General features: G+C 44.7%; 1 protein-coding gene across 1 annotated transcript in view; it reads right to left on the bottom strand.

Moving 5' to 3' along the window:
* Positions 1-17,231, bottom strand: part of BARX2 (BARX homeobox 2) — a 75,617-nt gene extending 58,386 nt beyond the window's left edge. The window contains exon 1 of the mRNA XM_047070220.1: positions 17,045-17,231. Within this exon, the coding sequence (XP_046926176.1) occupies positions 17,045-17,231 (187 nt within the window). The remainder of the gene's footprint in view (positions 1-17,044) is intronic.
* Between the last annotated feature and the right edge of the window lie 3,342 nt (positions 17,232-20,573).

Here is a 20,573-nt window from a genome sequence, read left to right as displayed (position 1 = left end):
TCGGATTCTGTGTCTCCCTCTCTCTCTCTGCCCCTCCCCTGCTCACACTCTGTTTCTGTCTCAAAAATAAATAGACATTTAAAAAATGTTTAATTTAAATAAATAAATAAATAAATAAATAAATAAATAAAAATAAATCCTTCAGGAGTCTAAGCTCCAAATTAAGCAACAGAGTTCCTTATTTGTGACAAAGTTGGGATTTCTCCTCTACTCCTCCACCCATATATTTTGAGTAGGGCTTTCCCCCCCCCACTTTCTATATTAGCAGTGTAGAAATCAGAGATTATCTCCCAATATAATTAATCTCTATGCCACCTAAAATGTGATTTCCTCTCCTCTGCCATACTATCCCATCCAAGAAGAGGTCTATTTCTCTGTTTCCTCATTTTTAAGTGCAAGAAATAATAGTATTAAATAAGTGTTTGATGTTATATTTAATTTTGTGTTTATATTTATTTTGTTTATCATTGTTATTACTGTCCCTTAATCAAGTTCATCTCCATTTGGAGTTAAAAAAAATCAGAGGTAGCGTGTACCTTCTCTTTGAGAAAAAAAAAAATCAGAGGTAGCATATACCTTCTCTTTGAGAAAAAAAAAATCAGAGGTAGCGTGTATGCTTCTCTTTGAGGTCAAACAGTGCCTACTGACATCGGTGATTTCTTCTTCTTAAGTTAACCTACCTTCCAGTATACACACTTCTTTCCAAGTCCATTTTAGTGGTAAGGGCAATGTCTGAAGGATTCTCAGCGCCGTGACTGGATAAATATAGTGGGTAGGAAGTTATCATGAATCAAATTTATTTCATATCTCCCACTTCCGAAAGGGCTCCATTAGCTCAAAGGCTGCCTCAGACACTAGAAGCCTCATCCTAACCCAAGTGCCTAAAACAAAATAAGAGTGCACTGAGGCACCAAGAGAATCATCGTTTGTTCTTCCTGAAAGGTCTGGTGGCCCCCTGACCCTGAATAATTGAAAGTTCCGAAATGTGTGAATTTCCAAGGCAGAATGTGTGACCACAATCGAGGGCTATAGTCATGTAAGTGCAGAACTTGTATTATTATTGCTATTATTTCCAGGGACAGACAAGAAGTTAAAGTCAAGTGAGAAGTATGTAAAAGTTTACCCAGGGGTTCCTGGCTGGCTCTATTGGAAAAGCTTTCGACTTTTTTTTTTTTTTAAGTTTATTTATTTATTTGAGAGACAGAGTAAGCGGGTGGGAGCATGTGAGTGGGGGAGGGGAAAAGAGAGAGGGAGAGAGAGGATCCCAAGCAGACTCTGCACTGTTAGCACAGAGACCAATGAGGGGCTCAAACTCACAAACTGTGAGATCGTGACCTGAACTGAAACCAAGAGTTGGTCGCTTAATAGACTGAGCCACCCAGGTGCCCTGAGCTGTGCGACTCTTGTTCTTGGACTTGTACGTTCGAGTCCCATGTTTGGGTGTAGACATTACTTAAAAATAAAATATTTTTAAAAAATAAAGAAAATAAAGAAAATGTCACCCAAACCTCAAGCTGAAAAATGTCAGTAATTTTGGTAATGTCAGACTCTAAAAAGTTTTCATCTTCAGATTTCCTTTGGGAAAACCCACTGAGGGTTAGGACAGCAAAGAAAAGTCCCCAGAATTCAACTGAATCCTGACTACTTTATTGTAAATATTGTTAACCCCTCTCTTGGTGCAGAAGAATCTTGCGTTATTTCTAGAAAGGGTCAGAAACTCAACCCTAGTTCCAAGAGCCTTGTCTCAATTTAAAAGCGTCCCTGCAAAATTTCCCAGTAAACTCCCACTTCCAAGGCCGTTCACACATCACAGGATGACAACAGAACCCTGGTCTGTGATGAATCAAAGGAGGTATTTTGTGGCCTGAAATAACTAAGATGACATCACATGTTGTGGATCAGTAATAACCGTTATTACACAACAGAGGAACCCTACTTCCAGTAGTCTAGTTCAAGGGTCTGCAAACTTTTCCTGTAAAGGGCCAGACAGTAAATAGTTTGGGTTTTGTGGGCCATACTGTTTCTGTTGAAACTGCTTCCCTCTGCTGTTGAAGTATGAAAGCCCACCCAACACAATATGGAAACAAGTGGGCATGGCTTTGCTCCAATCTAACTTTATGGACAGAGGTATTGGGACTTCAGGTAATTTCCACATGTCACAAAATAAGTCTTCTTCTTTTGATTTCTCTTCTTCCATTTACAACTGTAAAAACCATGCTGAGCTCATAGCAGTAGGAAAACAGGTGGCCGGCCAAATTTGGCTCGCCTTTGGCCTAGCGGTCTAGAGAAACACAGTAATCATGTACGTTACTACCCTGAGACTGCGTGGCTAATCTTGCGTGAAGTCTGTGCATGTTCACCACACCTTTATCTTTGCAAAGCATTAAATTAGTACTCCTTAATCTATCACTCTTCCCCAACACATGGGGGAGTAGGTCTGCTTTATCAATAGCAGAAACTGAGGCAGTGAAGGGCCCAAGAAAGGTTTTCTGACAGGATTTCCACTCTGAACTCTGCTCCCACACGGCCTCTTTATATCAAGTACGTGTGATTTCCTGCCTGGCACTGCATGCATACTGTATTATCATGTAATAATAATGATCGTTTTGTGACCCAGGATGATGAAATTCTTTAATGCATCCTTACTATATATGATAATTAGACAACATGAGTGGCTGGGCGGGCCACTGCCCGATCAGAAGCCATCAATGGCTGTCAGTGATGAGGAACGCCTCTGGTAATAAGCACGTACTCACAGGGCAATTTCCAAAATGAAATATTCCATTCTCATTTTTAAATCTGTTTTCCTGCTGGGGACAATACATGCTGAGCAGGCATCTAAGGACCCATGCTTCAGTCTTCAGTAGTATAACCCGTTTCCTGACCCTTGACTCTTCCTTTCTCCACTTGCCAACATTCCTTCTCATCCCCAACCCATTTCTGCCTATGCCCCTACTACTGTGATAGACATATGTACACACTGCTTTTCTGAGTTCATGGCTTTACCAGAAAATTCTCAACAAGCTGCCAAAAATCTCTATCTCCAACTGAGTCCTATTTCAACATTGGTTCTGAGGAATTTAGGGAACCACTTGAGTCTTCTCTATGCCAATCACTACCTCTCCATGGTGGCCTTAATGACATATCAACTCATTCTATTTCACCTGCTTCCACTTGGCCCCCAACCCACCACTGAAACTGAATGATGTCATTAGACACTGTTTGTAGGAATCATCATGATAAATGGGTGGAGAGAGGTACCACCCTGTTCACTGGGGCTTCCTTCATACCATGGAAGGCGAGAACTCCTCATCAAGAGAATTTTTCTCACACTATGGAGGGGATTCACTGATTAAAGTATTTCATTAGCAGTTACTTATCTCCTAAGATACCAGTGGCTAGCTGAGAAACACAATTCCAGGAGAAGTCCATGTAAAGCCCTTGTCCACACAATCCCATCCACACAACAGTCACCATTACCATTCAGAATGCAATCTTCAACTAGCCCCTCTACCAATTTAAAAGCTGTAGAACAGGGGCTTTATTTGGAACTCCCTGTGAATCACAGACCAATATACTAGGACAATGACTGTCTCCCAACCTACCTTTTCCCACATCACCTCAAAAAAGGTCACAACTGAATTATTTTTCTCTCTCAGTACTCTGAAATAAGAGAAGAATATTCATATTCTCTTGTACAAGACTATCCCTAACTGTACTCTTCAAAGAAGAAAAGCATTTAAACTTGAGAAATTCTGCCACTTTTCTAAAACAGTTCTTGAGATACACAGCTGTATGATGAAACGTTTCCTACAGGTAATTAATCCTGAGCAACTCTTGTAAAAAATGACATAACAAAGCACAGTTTGTGACGATGTCATGTTGACCTGTTTGTGCCACTCATTTAGGAATTTACAAAATTCTGAATTTATATCATAAAACAGAAAGGTGAGGGAATCAAACATGTCTATTCATAAAGACCTGAACTTGGCTCCCAGACCACCCAGGATGCAAGAGGCCTCAAAAGGCAGTTAGTGAAATGACATAATTCACAAGAATGCCCTAGAGTGAAGTGGTTTTTTTTACGGATATTTCATTTTTCGTGAGTTTAATTCATCAAGGATAGTGATCTTTCTCTAAAGGACTGTGCTTCAGACAACCAAGACATGGTTATGATTATAAGATTATTGTTTTTAATCGAAGCTATCAATTACTGAGCACTTACGCTCCAGGAACTATGCTAAAAGCTTTATATGCATTATCTCATTTAACCTACATGACTAACCCTATTAGGCAGTTAATATTATCTTTCCATTATAGATGAAGAAATTGAGAGTCAGAGAGTTTAAATAACTTGCCTAAGGTCAAACAGTGCCTCTGACTCAAAATCCATCCACAAGGATCATTCCATTAAACCGGCTTCCTATATTTGAGTCATAGGGTACAAATTTTATCAATCTCACCTTTAAGCTGGTATCTACACTACAATGGCTCCCAAACTTGACTTTTCACTAAAATCATTACAATCTCTTTTTGAAAACAGAGTTTCCCAGAACCTACCCCAGCCCAATTAGATATAATGTGAAAAAAATTAGTCTCTTATTCTTTTTAAAGTGATGTCAAACCAATAGCCAGATTTTTTTTCCCCACTAAACTTAATAGTGAATATTTCATGAAAAATATTCCAAGTCTTAACTCACAAGGCATTTAGTGGTTAAGCATACATATTCTTTCTCTCTGGGTCACAAGAATGAATGAATGAATGAATGAATGAATAGGAATTCCACCTTTGACCCCCACAGAAAAGCTTTATTCAAAGAATCATAGCTCATGGAAGCACCTTAAGGAAAGAAGCCTTGGGAATGTCATACTGAGAAGGACACTAGTATCCAGGGGCAAGGAGATGTGTTCAGAATCACACAGCCAGAAGGCGGTAGGTCCACAATCTCACTCCAAAGATCTTATGGCTTCTGAGAATTTGTCTAGAATCATTCAGAGACCCAAATAATCTCAGGAAAGGAAAGACTGGAGGGCACACACTAAATGATTGGCAATATGTGTAAAGGAGTTACCACGTTCAAAGTAAACTCCTTCACATTCATTGGGCCTTGCTTTATATAAAGTACAGACTTTCTATGGACTCCATGGAAAGGGACAAATGTGACTTCTAATTTACACATTTTCATATGATTATATACAGTACGGAGCTTTGTACTGAAAGAAACAGACCTGAGTTCCAATCTCAACTCTGCCACTTACTCATGTGACCTTGTTACTATTTCTTAGTGTCCCTGTGTCTCATCTTTCTCACTGGAAAAGCAGTGATCACAACTATTACAGAGAGGGTCTCCCTTTAAGGTAAATGCCTCAATGCAGGAATGTGTCTGCCACGCGGTTACCATTTATAATTATTTCTATTTTAACTTTGCAGTTACCTGACAAGTGAAACACTCTGCTTATGCAGCTAATTGTTCTAACTTCCAAGGCTCAATGTCCCAGTTTGAAAAAAAACAAAACCGGAGCTCCCACAGAATGCTCCTCTATGCTGTACTCTAAACTGAGGATTGAAAACATGCTTCCAGAACACACAGCTGTCTAACGTGCTAAGAGCAATAATGAGTTGCCATGATATCCAGGGATAACACAATTAACAACGTCCTCCAAAACAATGTCCTCTGGGGCGACTTACCAATTATTTCAGTAAAATGTTCAGTCATGAGAAGAAAAGGAAGCTGGATTGGAACTGGGAGGATTCCTACCTCTCTCTCTCAGTGAAACTTGCTGAAAAGTAACCGTAAATATTCTAAATCCTTGCCTGTCTTTTCCCAAGGAGTTCCAAACAGAAGATCCAAGGTGGACCTGTTGGATTTGTTGCCAACAAACAGACTTCCACGGGTGGCAAGAACAGGTCCTTCTGCATTTTATCCTACTTAGAGTATCCTGCGGCAGCTCTCTGGAACTTTTTCTTGATAATGTTTTCTCCATTCACTGCCTCCAGCCCAGCTGGTCCATTTTACGAGGAGTAAGATTTCACTGAAAAGATCCAGAAGGTTGACTGAGTAAGACACGGTGAAAATTTCAGCCCGTCTGATCTACTCTGGCCACTGCCAGTGCCTACATAGGTTAAGATAAATTGCAGAACTTGTTCCTGCAACTGGTGGAAGTCTGTTCATGGACAACAAATCTGACAGATCCACCGTCCCTTCAGTCATGTCCAATTTGTCCACAATCCTCTAGATGTGGTCATTAATTCCTGCTGCTGACCGTGGCTGCACTGCTGAGCACCAAAGAAAGCCCTGTGGCACTGTCTACAGATCGTCCGGGTGGGATGTGGGCCCTACAGTACTTAGATTTCTTTGCTTCTCTGTATGTACAGTTGACTCTTGGACAAGAAAGAGTTTGCAGTGTGCCTGAAAATCACCATCTAACTTCTGATTCTCCCCAAAACTTAATTACTAATAGCTTTACCCACAACCTAAGCAGTTAACACATATCTTACATGTTATGTGTATTATGTACTGTATTCCTACAATCAAGGAAGCTGGGGGAAGGAAAATGTTATTAAGAAGATCACAAGAAAAAATACATCCACAGGGCTGTACTGTATTTATATATATAAAAAAAAAATCCATGTGTAAGTGGACCTGTGCAGTTCAAGCCCGTGTTGTTCAAGAGTCAGCTGTACTGAGGCAGAGAGGGGTGGTCTAAGAAAGGGAAACACGTTGGCCAACTCCTGTTTGGGCCGCACTGAAGAATATTTTCCCTTTGAGGGACGCAGAGAGATAAAGCCCCCAAAGGCCACATTTTTGTCAAATATCTTAACAGCAGTATTTCTAAATTGGAACTATTTTGCAGAGAAAAGAAAAAAGGTCTTGGATGTTAAGACAGGCCGAGCAAAGCACCTGCCATCACAGTTGTCACTGTAGAGTAATATGGTCTAGGTTAACTTCTCCAAACCACAGGATGGCCATTTATTATTCCTAACACACAGCTATCTATGTGATTTCCATGGTAACAGTTCTCATCCCTTCTTAACAAGCCTTGATACCACATATCAAAGTTTTAAAATCAAATCATGGGTCCAGGGTGCTTGGCTGGTTCAGTTGGCTGGGCGTCCAGCTCTTGATTTCGGCTCAGGTCATGATCTCATGGTGCATGGGTTCGAGCCTCACGTTGGGCTCTATGCTGACAGTGCAGGGCCTGCTTAGGATTCTCTGTCTCCCCTCTTTATCTGCCGCTCCCCATGCTCACTTGCTCTCTCTCTCTCTGTCCAAATAAATAAATAAACTTTAAAAAATAAAAATAAAAAATAAAATCACAGCTCCAAAATATAAGGAGCACTCGGTCATTTCATATGGCAATACCGACATCATTCTTCCCTCTAATAGGCTACATTTTAATTTAGATTCTTTGGTATTCACAGCTATCCCCAGACAATTTTTTTAAAGTTAAACTGTCACTAGCAATGGACAAACCTTGCTCAAAAGCCAAGGGTGGCATATCATATCAGCAAATACATACAAATGCAAGATGCAAAAAAAAAAAAAAAAAGTTATTGTGATTTTAAACATCACTAAGAAGAGAAAAAAAAACCTAATGACTCTTGCTTACATGATTATGGATGTATATCTAAAACAAACATTTCTTGGAGCAATCACCTCCTAGTCCTAGTGCCCAGCTCAGAGAGCGCTTACTCATATGCCAAAGTATTACTTGGGGAAACGGCAGCTATCCTGGTGATAATAGTGCCCCCATCCAGCCAGGGGAGGTTAAGTGAGATCCAAAAGCCAATTACAGAAGCTACAGTGGTTGTTTTAGTGAGAGTTGTACACATGTATCTAATTATAAAGTGTTTTTATTTCCCCACTGTGAGATTGCATACAACAAGGTCTGCATTTAAAAGCTTCCCCTGTTTCAGGGCAGAAAAGCTATTAAGAAAGCCATCAAAAGGTCCACAAGATTAAGAGTTTCATGGACATCTAGGGTCTCCCATACTATCATTTTTCAATGTTTATATTACGAAAAATTTCAAACACACAGAAAAGAATAATGTAATGAACATCTGTATACCCACGACCAAGCTTTGTTAAATCTCGATGTTTGGCCATATTTTACATTAGGCCTTTTCTTTTCCTTAATAAACTATGACATAGGACAATAAAAACCTGTGGGTTGCCTTCCTAATCCCATACCTTTGTCTCCCTCAACAATATGTATCAGTCTGCATGTTTTCAAGCAGCATATAAATGGTATCAGGCTGTAGGTATCAATCTATAATTTGTTTTTTTCTCAACACTGTACTTCTAAAACTTATCCATATTCATACAAATAGATCTGGTCCATTCATTTTCATTGTATAGAATTTCACTGCTTAAAGGGAGCACATGTACTTTTATCCTTTTTCCTTCTGAAGGGCAGTTTGATTTAGATTTGTCACTATCACAAACAACACAAAAATGACCAGTCTTAAACAGGTGTCCCTCTGCACACATACAAGGCATCAGCCCAGAGGGGGAGCGGGGGCTGGAAGGTACATGTGTATCTATAGCTTTACGGGTATTGTTACACTGCTCTCCGAAGGAATCGTACCGAAAAAACATTCCCACCACCACCAGTGTATGAGAATGTCTATCGCTGTCATCGATAAATAGAGTCAGATTCTTTGATTTCCACCTATCTGATGGGTGTGAAATGTTATCTCATTTTAATGTGTGTTCTCCTGATTAACAGTGAGGCAGAACATCCTTTCATCTTTACCATCTGGATACTCATTTCTATGAACGGCGAATTTTTCTACCTGCCCTTTTTCTCATTAGTTTGTAAGAGATCTTTCTGTGTCCTGTGACTTTGGGAAAATTACTTCTCGGCTTTCCATTGGTAAAGTGGCAATAGTAACACCTACCTCTTAGAGATGATCTGAAGCTGATCATAGAGCACTCAGTCCCATGCTTATTACATGTCAGGCACTCAAAAAAACCAGTCACTCTTTCTATGACTGTTATGAATGTGAATAAGAAGGTTCAGTGTATTTCTAACATATCTCAAGTTTATAGCTGCCTTTGGGATAAATAAAGCAGGATTCAGGAAGAGAAGCCTGGGCAACTCTCTGTGCCCAAGCTATTTCCCCACCACAGAAGAGATAAAACAAGGACTCTGTTCTTTGTAAGTTACCATGAGTTAAATGTACAAAGTCGCTTCCTATAAATATTGCTTAAACTAAACATCTACCTTGAACTTCCTTCAGTCTACAAGCGGCTGTGCTCCGGTCTGTGAAATGACCATAATCCTGAATTTCAACAAAGCTTATGTTACAGAATGAAGAGAACTCTGAGGAGAGGGAAGTGGGTGGTGGAGGCTGGCAGGTTCATCAGTATCAGGAACTCGCCGGGTATTCCTGGGGTGGAAATACAGCCACGACTTCATGAGACTGCACCAAGGCCAAGACCATTCCATTTTCCCACACTTCATAAGAGATCCTTGAATAAGAAAAGCCAAAGGACCATCATATCACTGATCGCACCTAAGGGGTTTTTTTGTTTTTTTTTAAATAGTGACACTGACATCGCCGAGGTGGCAGGCAATCCTTTTCAATGCACATTGTGAAAATGTTTATCTATCCCCAATATCGAGAGGAACATGCTGCTAAGGACGTGTTGGTAAGCTAGAAGGATGCAGTAAAAAGGAATCATGTAAGCCTGTCTGCTTGAACTCTTAATTTAGTTTCATGGTGAGATCCTCCCAGATTGGCTTCTATTCAGTCGTATCTTGACCTTTCCTTGGAGAAAGGCCATGTTCATCTTTATGAACTCTGCCAGTGGAGTCAGAAAGCATATATAGCTGTTCTCCAGGCCTATCAAGTAGTCCTGACATCAGCTTCAGCTGGTGACTGGCAGGGTCCCTTTTCAGATGTACTTGCACATCATCTAACGTTCAGAATTATCTCCCTCCGTATTCAGTTTCAACTGGCACTAAAGAAACCAGAGACTTTCTTTTGCGACTAAAGTGAGGCCCTCTACCCGCCCCCCCGCCCCCGCCCCCCCGCATCTCCTCCAGGGCAGTCATGTGTAAGAGTCAACTCTAGCCCAAACATAATTAGACCATCTTCTGATACCTATCTAGGAGCACTGCTTTCTTCCTTAAACGTATGCCAAGTTTCCACTTTCGAGAAGTTAAATTGCCATATAAAAATGCCCTGGTGATGATGAGTAATTAGACACTGTAATGGAAAATTAACTGTGTTTTTATTTAGAGCATTCATTTTCACAAGACTTTTTTTTTTCTAACTGCTATTAAGCTGCAATAAACATAAATTAAATCCTGAGAGTTTGCAAAGGTTTTCTGGTTAAAAACAAACAAACAAACAAACAAACAAACAAAAACTTCTCATTCTGGAACCGTTTGTTTTGTTAATATCACCAAGTTTATACAAGGTTCTGAATTGAACCCCATTATTTTTTTTCTTTTTTTTTTTCTTTTTTTTATTTAAAAAAATTTTTTTTTTCAACGTTTATTTATTTTTGGGACAGAGAGAGACACAGCATGAACGGGGGAGGGGCAGAGAGAGAGGGAGACACAGAATCGGAAACAGGCTCCAGGCTCTGAGCCATCATCCCAGAGCCTGACGCGGGGCTCGAACTCACGGACCGCGAGATCGTGACCTGGCTGAAGTCGGACGCTTAACCGACTGCGCCACCCAGGCGCCCCTTGAACCCCATTATTAATACATTCTGATGTCAATTTTAATCCCGTCAACTGTGCTGTAGAGGAAGAAATAACCACTCCAATCTCACAGGCAGCTAACGCAGAGACAGGCACCAGAGAGGCAGCCGAGAAGGGCTTGTCACACACGTCAAGGGCCTTCACCCGAATAGCCACAGTCCCTCTCTTTTTCCCACTTTGTCATGCTGCTTCCGAGGGAAGTGGGCCACTTACAGGCGTGGTTCCTGACAGTTCGGAACACCCGTAGGCTCTGGGCAGCCCTCGGTGAAGAGGCTGATCCAGCTGTGAACGTGGGGTTCTTCTCTGGTGCCACACTGAAAGCACCAGCTCCATGAGCCGCGGTGTATTCCCCAAAGAACGATGTCAAAGGAGGTTTAAATCTGTACATCTCAACCCAATCCCTACAGCCCCTCTGTTCCAATCCTCTGGTCCCACATTCCACTGAAAAGTTCATCAGCAGGTTCGGCCACAGGCCCTGGGTCAACTTCAATGTGGAGCTGGATTCACGCAGCCCGCACGCTGGCGGGGCAGGTTCTGGGACACCCACCAAAGTTCACAGGATTAGTACAGATGAGGGAGACTCAGATCGCATGGCCTACCTAAGCTTTTCATCTCTGTTCCTCCCAGACTGCAAAACAACATGCAAATGACACCTAAAAATGCTTTTGGCTTAACATTTTTTCAGTCTCCCCTCAGTGAATGCTGAATGCTGGGCAGGGCCCAGACTCCGGGTGGCTTGTTTTAAGGGGTCCGGCACGTATGGAAGCAAAATCAACTTTAGCCATTTACTATCCATGCACCGACAGGTATCTCAGAAGCCCCATGAGTTCTGCTGGGGGGTGGGGGGGAGGTCATGCTGAAGGACAGGGGCTTCGTGCAACGCTGAATGGAGAAGCGTCAGGAGTTCTAGGGAAACCCGCTCTTTTACTTTTTCTCTACTCCTTCCCTTTTCTTTTTTTTTTTTTCATTTTAACCTCTCCTTACAATTTAAACAAGCTTTTATAATCCTTACTGCTTTCCTATAGATTCTTGGGATACATACATTCAAGCTAACAATCTTTTCACTTAGATTCCCTAGGTAGGTTAAATAAAACTAGCAACTTTATGCAGTCCACGCTTGTATCCAAATGCAGTTTTAATCGAGAGAGGTACAACCAACAAGAACTTGAGCAGACTGGCTTCATTAAGGAGGTACCGTCTACACCATTTCATTTTGGTTATATTTCACGGGATTAATATGATAGTTCGGTTGGTGATAACACCCTTTAGGTGGAGTTCAAAGACAAAATTCTACATGGTAAGCAAAAATATTAAATTGTCATAATGTTCCCCTATCCCAATTCCAAACTGCCCATCATATGTTCTCGAGAAGAACAAAGAAGGGCTCAGTAGTGGGTCTACAGGTAGTTTAGAGGAATGTTTAAAGTATCCCAACTGTGAGTCAAGATTTACAATAAACTTAAACACAAGGACTCAATAACAGTGCCATCACCAAGCAAGTGTAAACAGCTGTAGAAGGAAATTATTAAATTAAATGATACAAAAGACTGTAGACATTTGGAGAGGCATTTTAACATGTGAACTATACATTCTCCCATGGGTTATTAGGAAAATCAGAACCGGAGAAGAAGCTGCTAATAAACTCTATTCACTAGTTCAAACTGACTCAGAAGGGTCCCCTGAGCCTCCCTGTTTAACAAAGGAGTTACAAAATTTAAGGAGTAAATGAGACAACAGCTGAGGATCCCAGAAGAGCGCAGCTCCAAATATATTCTGACCCTGGATGAGTCCTATATCCTTTGCACCCCTCATTTTATTTACCCTTAGAATGGGAACAGGAGAAGCAGTTATAAGTAATTGCTAATAAAAGCCTATTTGCCTCTGGCAGAAATGCAAATGCTTGGTGATAATGATCATTCTCCCAAACCCCAGTTTACATTATTCCATTAACATTTCAGTCCTCAGTGCTCAGGTTCCCAAGATCCTGTGGGTTTTGGTCTTAGACTAACAGACCAAGCTGAGACTTGGGGAATCACGGAAGCCAACTCCACAAAGCAATAGCTGGCTGTCCAACTCCCAAAGAAGTCATTACACATGTCCCCACCTCATTTCATTTTTCACTGGGATGACACCCAATCTTTGTGATCAAAATGAACCCAAGGACACCACCCGAAAGAACTTGTTTCTCTTGGACCCACCAAAGGATAAAATGTTCTCAATGCCATCTCTTAAGATAAACACCCTTCCCCAAATGCCCCTTTTAATTGGCTGGTTGACTGTCCCTTGGGTGTGAGTACACGGATTTATCCCGGGTGTGTAACCAAATTGGCAAAGTCTTCTCGATTTCTGAGTCCCCTAACGAGAAGGGCAGCAGTGCCCAGTGTGGACTGAAAGTGTCTAAGCACTGATGTGACCCCAGCACTTCACAAAAAAAACCTATATTCTAACTGGGGAGATTAGATTAGATTCTAACTGTGACCTCTGTGATCCCTTCCAGCTCTGTAACCGCAACAGTCAGCTCGACACGACTGGCCACCGAAGGTCACCGGGAAATCCAACAGAACCATTCCACCGGAGAAGGAGAAAGGAATTAGCCTATAGGTTTTGGTGGATTATTTAAAAAAGCCCTGTGCTGGTCACAGGCTGAAAATGTCCCAAATATCTACAATTCACCTTTCCCCCAAAATGTGCATGTGCAAGTCTAGGGCAATTCTAGGTTATAAGTATAAGTAATTATAATAAAACTCTAAGTAATTAGCACAGTAGGTTGGTTTCTCGGCATCCCTATGAAAACCCGTAGGATAAATTGTATCCTTGTTTTTGTGAAGCAGGCTATTCATCGTTTCCAAACAATCCTCAAATTTAGAAACCGCCTGTTTCTAAAGGTCAAACTGAAAGAGAGAGCCTTCAAAAACGACTCTGCCAGTATCTTTGCAATGGATTCCAGCCTGAGGAACCAGATTTCTCCAAGCTACTCTTCCCCCCAAGAAACGTTAATCACAACCAAAAAGGTGAAATAATGTACTCAAGAGTTAATAGTATTTATGACATCCTCAACTGCACCTCAGTTTTGGTTTTTAATCTGTCAATGTTCTAACACGTATGAGAGAATGTTAACGGATTTCTAAACGGCAGTATATTCCCATTCTAATTGGGGATTGCTGTTACCAGATTTAAACAAAACAAAACAAAACAAACAAAACACGTTACACACTAAATAAATTCCAAACATATTTCACCCCTCATAGATGGTCTGAATAACAAACTTTTTTTTTTTTTTTCAAATGGAGGCTCTCTTTGGGCTTAGTTGGTTTTTTCTTTTTTTTTAATTTTATTTTAAATTTAATGACAAATGTTCCTTTAGCTTGGCCTCAAAGGATAGGATTCCCGTCCTCCCTGCCTATTTTGTGATGTAGAACATCTCTTGGGAAACTTCAGTAAATTTAGAGACAGCCTCCTAAGCCTAAAATTACTGCATTTGTAATAAGAAAGGGCCTGCTAAAACAAACAACAATTTTTTTGGAGGTGAGTATTCCATCAAGGTTAGAGTGTCTAATAATAAATGACTGTCAGGTGATGATCTGCCTGATGAAAAATGTTTCCATTTCTCAGTTTACTTGAATACATGTTCCTCTGCCTGAGGAGATTCAGTACCATAAATTGGCATCTGGATTACTAAATCTAAACAACAAGGACTACTTAATTATGTAGAGGCTTTTTAAATGCTGTGGCTTTTGTTCCACCCCAATTTTATATACTTATTGTGCAGGGTGATAACTTTTTTTATTCTTACTTCATTATTTTACCAGGCAAGGTTCACTTCTGGTAGTTATTTAAATCTTAAGAACAGCAAACCAAACGATGAGAAAGTTCAGTAATTTTAATTCCAATTTGTGCCTTTCACTTGATTTGAACTTTTTATACATCAGTTCTATGAAAAGTGCTAAATAATTATCTTTATCCAGCAAATATATATTTACATATATAGTTGTATGATGAATGCCAGCAACTTATTGCCAGTTTTTTAATTAATAAAAAAAGATTAAGTTTATCCAGTCTAAGATTTTTGATCTTGAACATAACTGTTAAAAACAACAAAAATGCTTTGAAAGTGTGGTATTTGCAAAACCCTTGAGAAGTCACTAATGGGATTCCCATGATCTAATACACGTAAGGCTTTAACTGTAATTGTAAACCCACTAAAGGCTTATGATCCGAAAGTATGGACTATTGTAGCCAGTTTTTATGGGCTTAATTCCACTGGCAAATCCCAGTTTCTATATTTTAAATCTCAACGAGAGCAAAATCATGACCTTTTCAAAAGAACAATCTAAAGAAAGTAAACACTGAAATGACAGGGCAAGAAAACCATTACCAACAACCACCCTTTCATACGAACCATCAATGAACTTCAAAAGCACAAGGCTAAGCAAAACTTTCAGCTCGTGATATATGTACAATTCACCCTTAACAGTCTCAAAACTACATATGAATCAACTTACTTCCTTCCGACTGATTTCCCATACAAGGTTTAGTGAAATATAGAACTTACTCAGCCCGTATTAATGACTGGACCTCTGTTTTCTGAGCAATTTATTCTTTTTTTTTAGCATGTTATTACTATGATCCAATTCTGTGACTGCTAAAAGCCAGGAAAACTGCCTTCAGGACAACACACAGCAGAAAGTCGCTAAAAATTGTGCCGGCCCTGCGTCACACCTAGGTGTTCAGATTTGTTCTGTTTTGTCCTAGGGTCCTGCAGGAGGGCAATGTCTTAGCAGGGTGCATTGAAATTTGTGATTAAATCTTATTTTTCCTCAAAGGTGTCTGAGTTATTATAGCACATGATAATTTATGCTCATTACAAGATTCAGCCTACCTCCCCTACCCAATATATATATGTAGTCTATTCATTCGAGGGTTTGCACATGGCAGACACATAAATGTAAAAATATACACATCAAGGATATCTACCTCGTTCCTAAAGTGTCTTAGTTGTTTCTTGTCTCATATACTTCTTGGTTCTTAAAATTCGGGATTGCAAGTCTTGTGATGGCCTATCAGGCCTAATCCCACCTTACAGATAAAATTTATTTTACGAAGGTATAACTGAATATAGTATTCATCTTAGAACCAAATACATGTAGGAACAACTTGATTTTGAAATAACTTTGCTGTATGTATTTGGGACAATCCAAGAAACCAAGGATTCCAAGAACTATGTACTAGATGCTTCAGGCCTGAAAGTTAAAAAAAAAAAAAAAGTCTTTTAAAAACACTGCCAGCAATAATAATAATTAAATAAAAACACTGCTAGCTCTTTGCTTTACTTTTTCAATATAAATTATTTCATGGCACCCATGCCACAAACATAAACTCAAAGTTCCTTTTCGTTGGGAAATACTAAATGTTTACCTTCAGTTGAAACCACAGCTGATAACTTATTTTTTTTTATAAAAGTTGCTTCAACTTTTTTTTTTTTCTATGCCTGCTTTTCGATAGCCTAAATCCTTTGAATGCCAGGGTGCACTTTGAAACTTGGAGCTTCTCTTAATGCACTCAAAGCTTTAAAAATGCCTTTGGACTTACTTTCCACACAAACCTACGACTTTTTCAATGTATTTATTAAATGTTATCTTTCCTATTGGCCTGAGTTAGGTCTTGTGGATAGAGGAAACCAGACGTGAAGAATGTTTTTATTGTTATGCCTGTTGTTTTCTTAGTCACTTAAAACAAAAAGAGGTGACCTCCTCAGCTTGCATGCACCACAACGCGACGTCTTCCAGAACTACCGCCACAGAGCGAGATCCTTTTAAGTGAAGTTCAAGGATCTCTGGATCTTGTGGAGAACCTCAGGATACTAATTAACTTGTAAAACTCCCAGGGGAGACAAGAGGAGATTGGACAAGTTAACTCGAGGGGAGCCACAACACCACGTCCTGAAACAACGATTCAGGCGTTGAACCGGGTCAAGTATTTGAACTTTCCGGCCGAAAACCACAGCGGCGCTGGGAAGGGGGTAGCTCTTCTCCCGCGAGCAGGATCGCCCGCGCTGCAGTAGCGGCCGCTCCTAGGGGGCCGCTACCTCCACTCCACTTCCAAGCTCGCGATCGACACCTTGCCCGGCCCTTCCCAGGTCGCGGACGCCTGTGCGATGCCCGCCGCTGCCCCCCACCCCGGGCCGGCGCACAACACAAGAATCCCCGCGACCCTTCCTTTCGCCCTCCCGCGGGAGGTCGAAGGCGGGAAAGCTCCCGACAACGGCGCGAAAGCTACCGCACCCCACTAACCACCACCACCCCCGCTCTGCGGCGGCTCGTCTTACCGGTACAGGAATGCAGGGGCTTGGGTCGCACGACCAGCGACGGGCACACGGAGTAGAGGGAAAGTTTCTCAAAGTAGTCGCAGGTCTCCTTGGAAAGGATCTCGTCGATCATGAAAGTCTTGTAGCGCCGCCTGGCTGCTTTGAGTTGGCCGGGCGAGCTCAGCCTCAGCTCCGCGTGGCAGTGCATGGTGAGCCGGAGAGAGCGCCGGCCGGCCGGGGCCGCGGAGGCTGGCGCGCCGGCGGGGACCTCAGCCCGGCTCCTCGGCCGCCGGGAGGCGGCGGGCTCGGGAGGCGCGCGGAGGGGAGCGGGCACCGGGCGCGCCGGCCGCGCGTCTAGATCAGCATCTTCGCCGAGCCTTTTTGGGACAGCGCAGCTGTCAATCAGCGCGCGCTTCCTGCGGGGCCTGGTGCGGAGCCGCGCCGAGGGCCGGCCGCCGAGGGGCGTCGGCGCCCACCCCACCCAGTCCGCCCGTGCGAGCCGGCCGCGGACCTGCACGCCTCGAGCCCGCCTCTCTCGCTCGCCTCCTCCCGCCTCGCGGCGTCTCGCGCTCCTCTGCCAGCCTCTCTATTTTAAGACACTCGCTTTGGCTCTCCACCCCGCCCCCCTCCTGGGACGAGCTCCAGGTGTGTGTGCCGAGGGTGCGCGCGCGGGTGTGCGCGCCGTGCGGGGAGCGCGCGCCGCCCCCGCCCGCGGGCCGGGCCTCGGCCGCTCCTACGGGACGCGACCCCGCGCACCTCCTTGGAGGTCCGGTACTCTCCACCCGCCACCCGGGGCGGGGGGCGGGGAGGCGCGCCTAGTTCTCCCGCTAGGAAGAAGTCGAGTCCTTGCTGAGGCTCCCGAGGCTGCGGGCCCCAGCGCCGGCGCCCCGACGACCCGCGGGTCCTTATACCCCGTTTCCCAAGGACCCTCGGCGCTCCCTCGAGTTCCCTCCACGCGCTTGCCCCCAGCGGAGCCGCAAACCTGACCACCCCCCACGAGATCCCAGACCGTAAATGACCCTTGCCCTGACCGTTATCCCAATAATGAATTGTAAAAATAAAAAGTAATCCCCCAAAGGCGTGCGTTCTTTTTTTTTTTTTTTAAGTTTTAGCAAAAGGTTTTAAACCGTTTTCGCCGCCGTAAGAGCCAGCGCAGCACGATCCCGCGGTGCCTGCGGGCCCTCGTGCCGTCAGCCCCACTCGCGGCGGCTCATCGCCGGCCGCTCCGGCCGCGCGGCTTCGGTTCCCGGTTCCCTCGAGACGCTGAGCGTTCAGAGAGCCGCGAGGACACGTGCTTACTGGGGGGCTTGCCTTCTTCCTGCTGGGCTCCTAACCTCCGAGTCTGTTCCAACCAATCAATATCTGTAGGAACTTATGCGTTCTATTGGAATTGGTGGGCGAGGGGGGCCCCGCCCGGTCTCCGCGCCCCGGACGGCTCCCGCTGCCTGCGTCCTAGCACCCCGCCCGGCGGCCGGCCGAAACCGCCCGCTGGCGCCGGTTTCCCACGATTTTGTCTCCGAACTGGTGTGCGTGGGGCCAGAAGGAAAATGCACGAGAGGGAGATGTCGAATGACGGACGCGGACGGCCTTCTCCCAGACCGAGTTTGGGGCTGGGGACATCCAGCTCGGAACCTGCAAGCGGCCCGGAGTCGCGGCGGGCTCGCTGCGGAGCTGCTCGCCTAGGAGTCCGAGTCTCCGCGGAAGCAAGCGGACGCGAGCCCCTGGGCGGGTGGTTCAGGTCGAACGGAAGGGACACACCTGGAGGACTAATAAGTAGGCACTTAGAGAACATAGAGAGCAATAAACCGGATCAGAGCCTAGTATCAGACAGGGCCGGCAGGGAGACTTTGGGGAGCTTCATTCCCGAAGTGTTCACGTGTGCCAGCGTCCCCACTCGTCCCCTCCTCTCCATTTAGAATGGTTTTCGTTCGTTCTCCTTCTCCACGCACAGGCGGCTCGAGGGCCCGCGAAGACTGCGGCTAGGTGTCCCGGCGGCGGCGCGCCTCCCGCCACAGGGACTGTAGGTCGTCGCGCTGGGCCCAGGAGCGCCCCGGGCCCCGGTGGCCAGTAGTCCCCGCAGCCTGTCCTCTGTCCGGCGCCTGGCAGAGGACCGCTCCCGGCTCGGCTCGGGCCCCGTCGCACGATGCCAGCCCAGAGGGGTTCTCCAGGGCTTGGGCGGAGCGGGGACCAGCTGCTCCACGAGCTGTGGACGGGTCCCAGGGGCGCGGCGCTCGCGCCGAGGACAATTTGGGGTAGGGGGTTATATTTTCTCCCTGGCGAGCGCGGAGCTGTTGGCAGGCGCCGAGAAACCGAGTGTTTGGTGGGATTCGAGAGCGCGCGGCGTGGGGAGGACCCCACGGGCAGCGCACACCTCCCGGAGTGCTCCAGCGCCTGAGGCGCCGCACCTGAGTGACAGCCTCTCCTTTTACCGGGCGACCCAGGAGTGGGACAGCGTTACCCGTGTGGACTGTCCGGTCCTGCCGGGCGCTTTGGGGACGCGCTTACTCCGAGTTACTCTTACCGGGCCAGTCTTTGCATGGCTCTTTTTCCCCTGCACCTCTTGTCTCCTTTTCCAGACTTATTCCCCCTCCTCCTCCCCGTCTGGTTCTCTCCGCCCCTTTAACCGCCTTAACTCCTCTCCTCTTCTTCCTTCCCATTCATCCCTTTGCCTCCCCCCCCCCTTCCCAGCACTTCGGCCTCCCCTCCCCTGTGTAACGTCTCCCTTCTCTTTTCTCTTCCACTCTCCTTCTCTTCACCCCATCTTCTATCCTGGTTTCTTTCTTTCTCCCCTTCTCTTCCTTCCCTTGCTCCTTCTCCTCTTCCTCTCTTCCTTCCCTCTCTTCAAACCCGGATCTGCAGCCGCGCTCCTGTGTCCCTGCGTCGCGGCGCTGCCACACGGGGGGCTGCAGGCAGCGCGTGGAGGGGACAGCGGGGAAAGTCCTCACCGCCTTGCGGGAGGCAATCGCCCTCGCCTCTCTTGGCCTCGCCCCACCCCCGGACCTCCGCTCCCCGCTTGGCCTCTGGACCACAGGCTCAAAATTTGCTCACAGTCTCCCGCACACTGCCCTTCGATTTGAAATCTAACGCGTTTTAAATAGCTAAAGAATTTCTATTCAACTCCTTGGATTTTCCACTTTTTCCACCTCGCAGAGGGGGTCTGAGGGCACAAGACTCAGATGTAGTGGCCAGAGAGAGATTCCAGATCCCGGGAGTCTGGAGCCTCGAGCTGTCTGTCGCTTATAATCAAAGCTGAGCCTCCATTTTTTCATTATAAGAGGTAATCGTAATACCTACCTACTTCACAAGGTTGGCCTTTCATAATCCATGCCTTTACACAAGCTTTTCCCTTTATGGGAACGCCCTCCACAGCCTACCCCCTCCCTCCATCCCTGCCTGAAAAACTAGTTCAAGACCCATCTCAAATGTCACCTCCTCTGTGAAACGGTTCCCCACTCCCAAGGCTGTTTGTTGATTCCTACCTCGGTGGTAGTGGTTCCTTTGCTGCATTATCTTTTACATGTTTGTTTCACTCACTGGACAATGAGCTCCT

The sequence above is a fragment of the Lynx rufus genome, unplaced genomic scaffold (assembly GCF_022079265.1).
Source record: "Lynx rufus isolate CCGP_SWC_20201006 ecotype Redwood Valley unplaced genomic scaffold, mLynRuf1.p SCAF_9, whole genome shotgun sequence".
In the NCBI taxonomy this organism is placed as follows: domain Eukaryota; kingdom Metazoa; phylum Chordata; class Mammalia; order Carnivora; family Felidae; genus Lynx; species Lynx rufus.
This window is presented reverse-complemented; position numbering and strand designations above follow the sequence as displayed.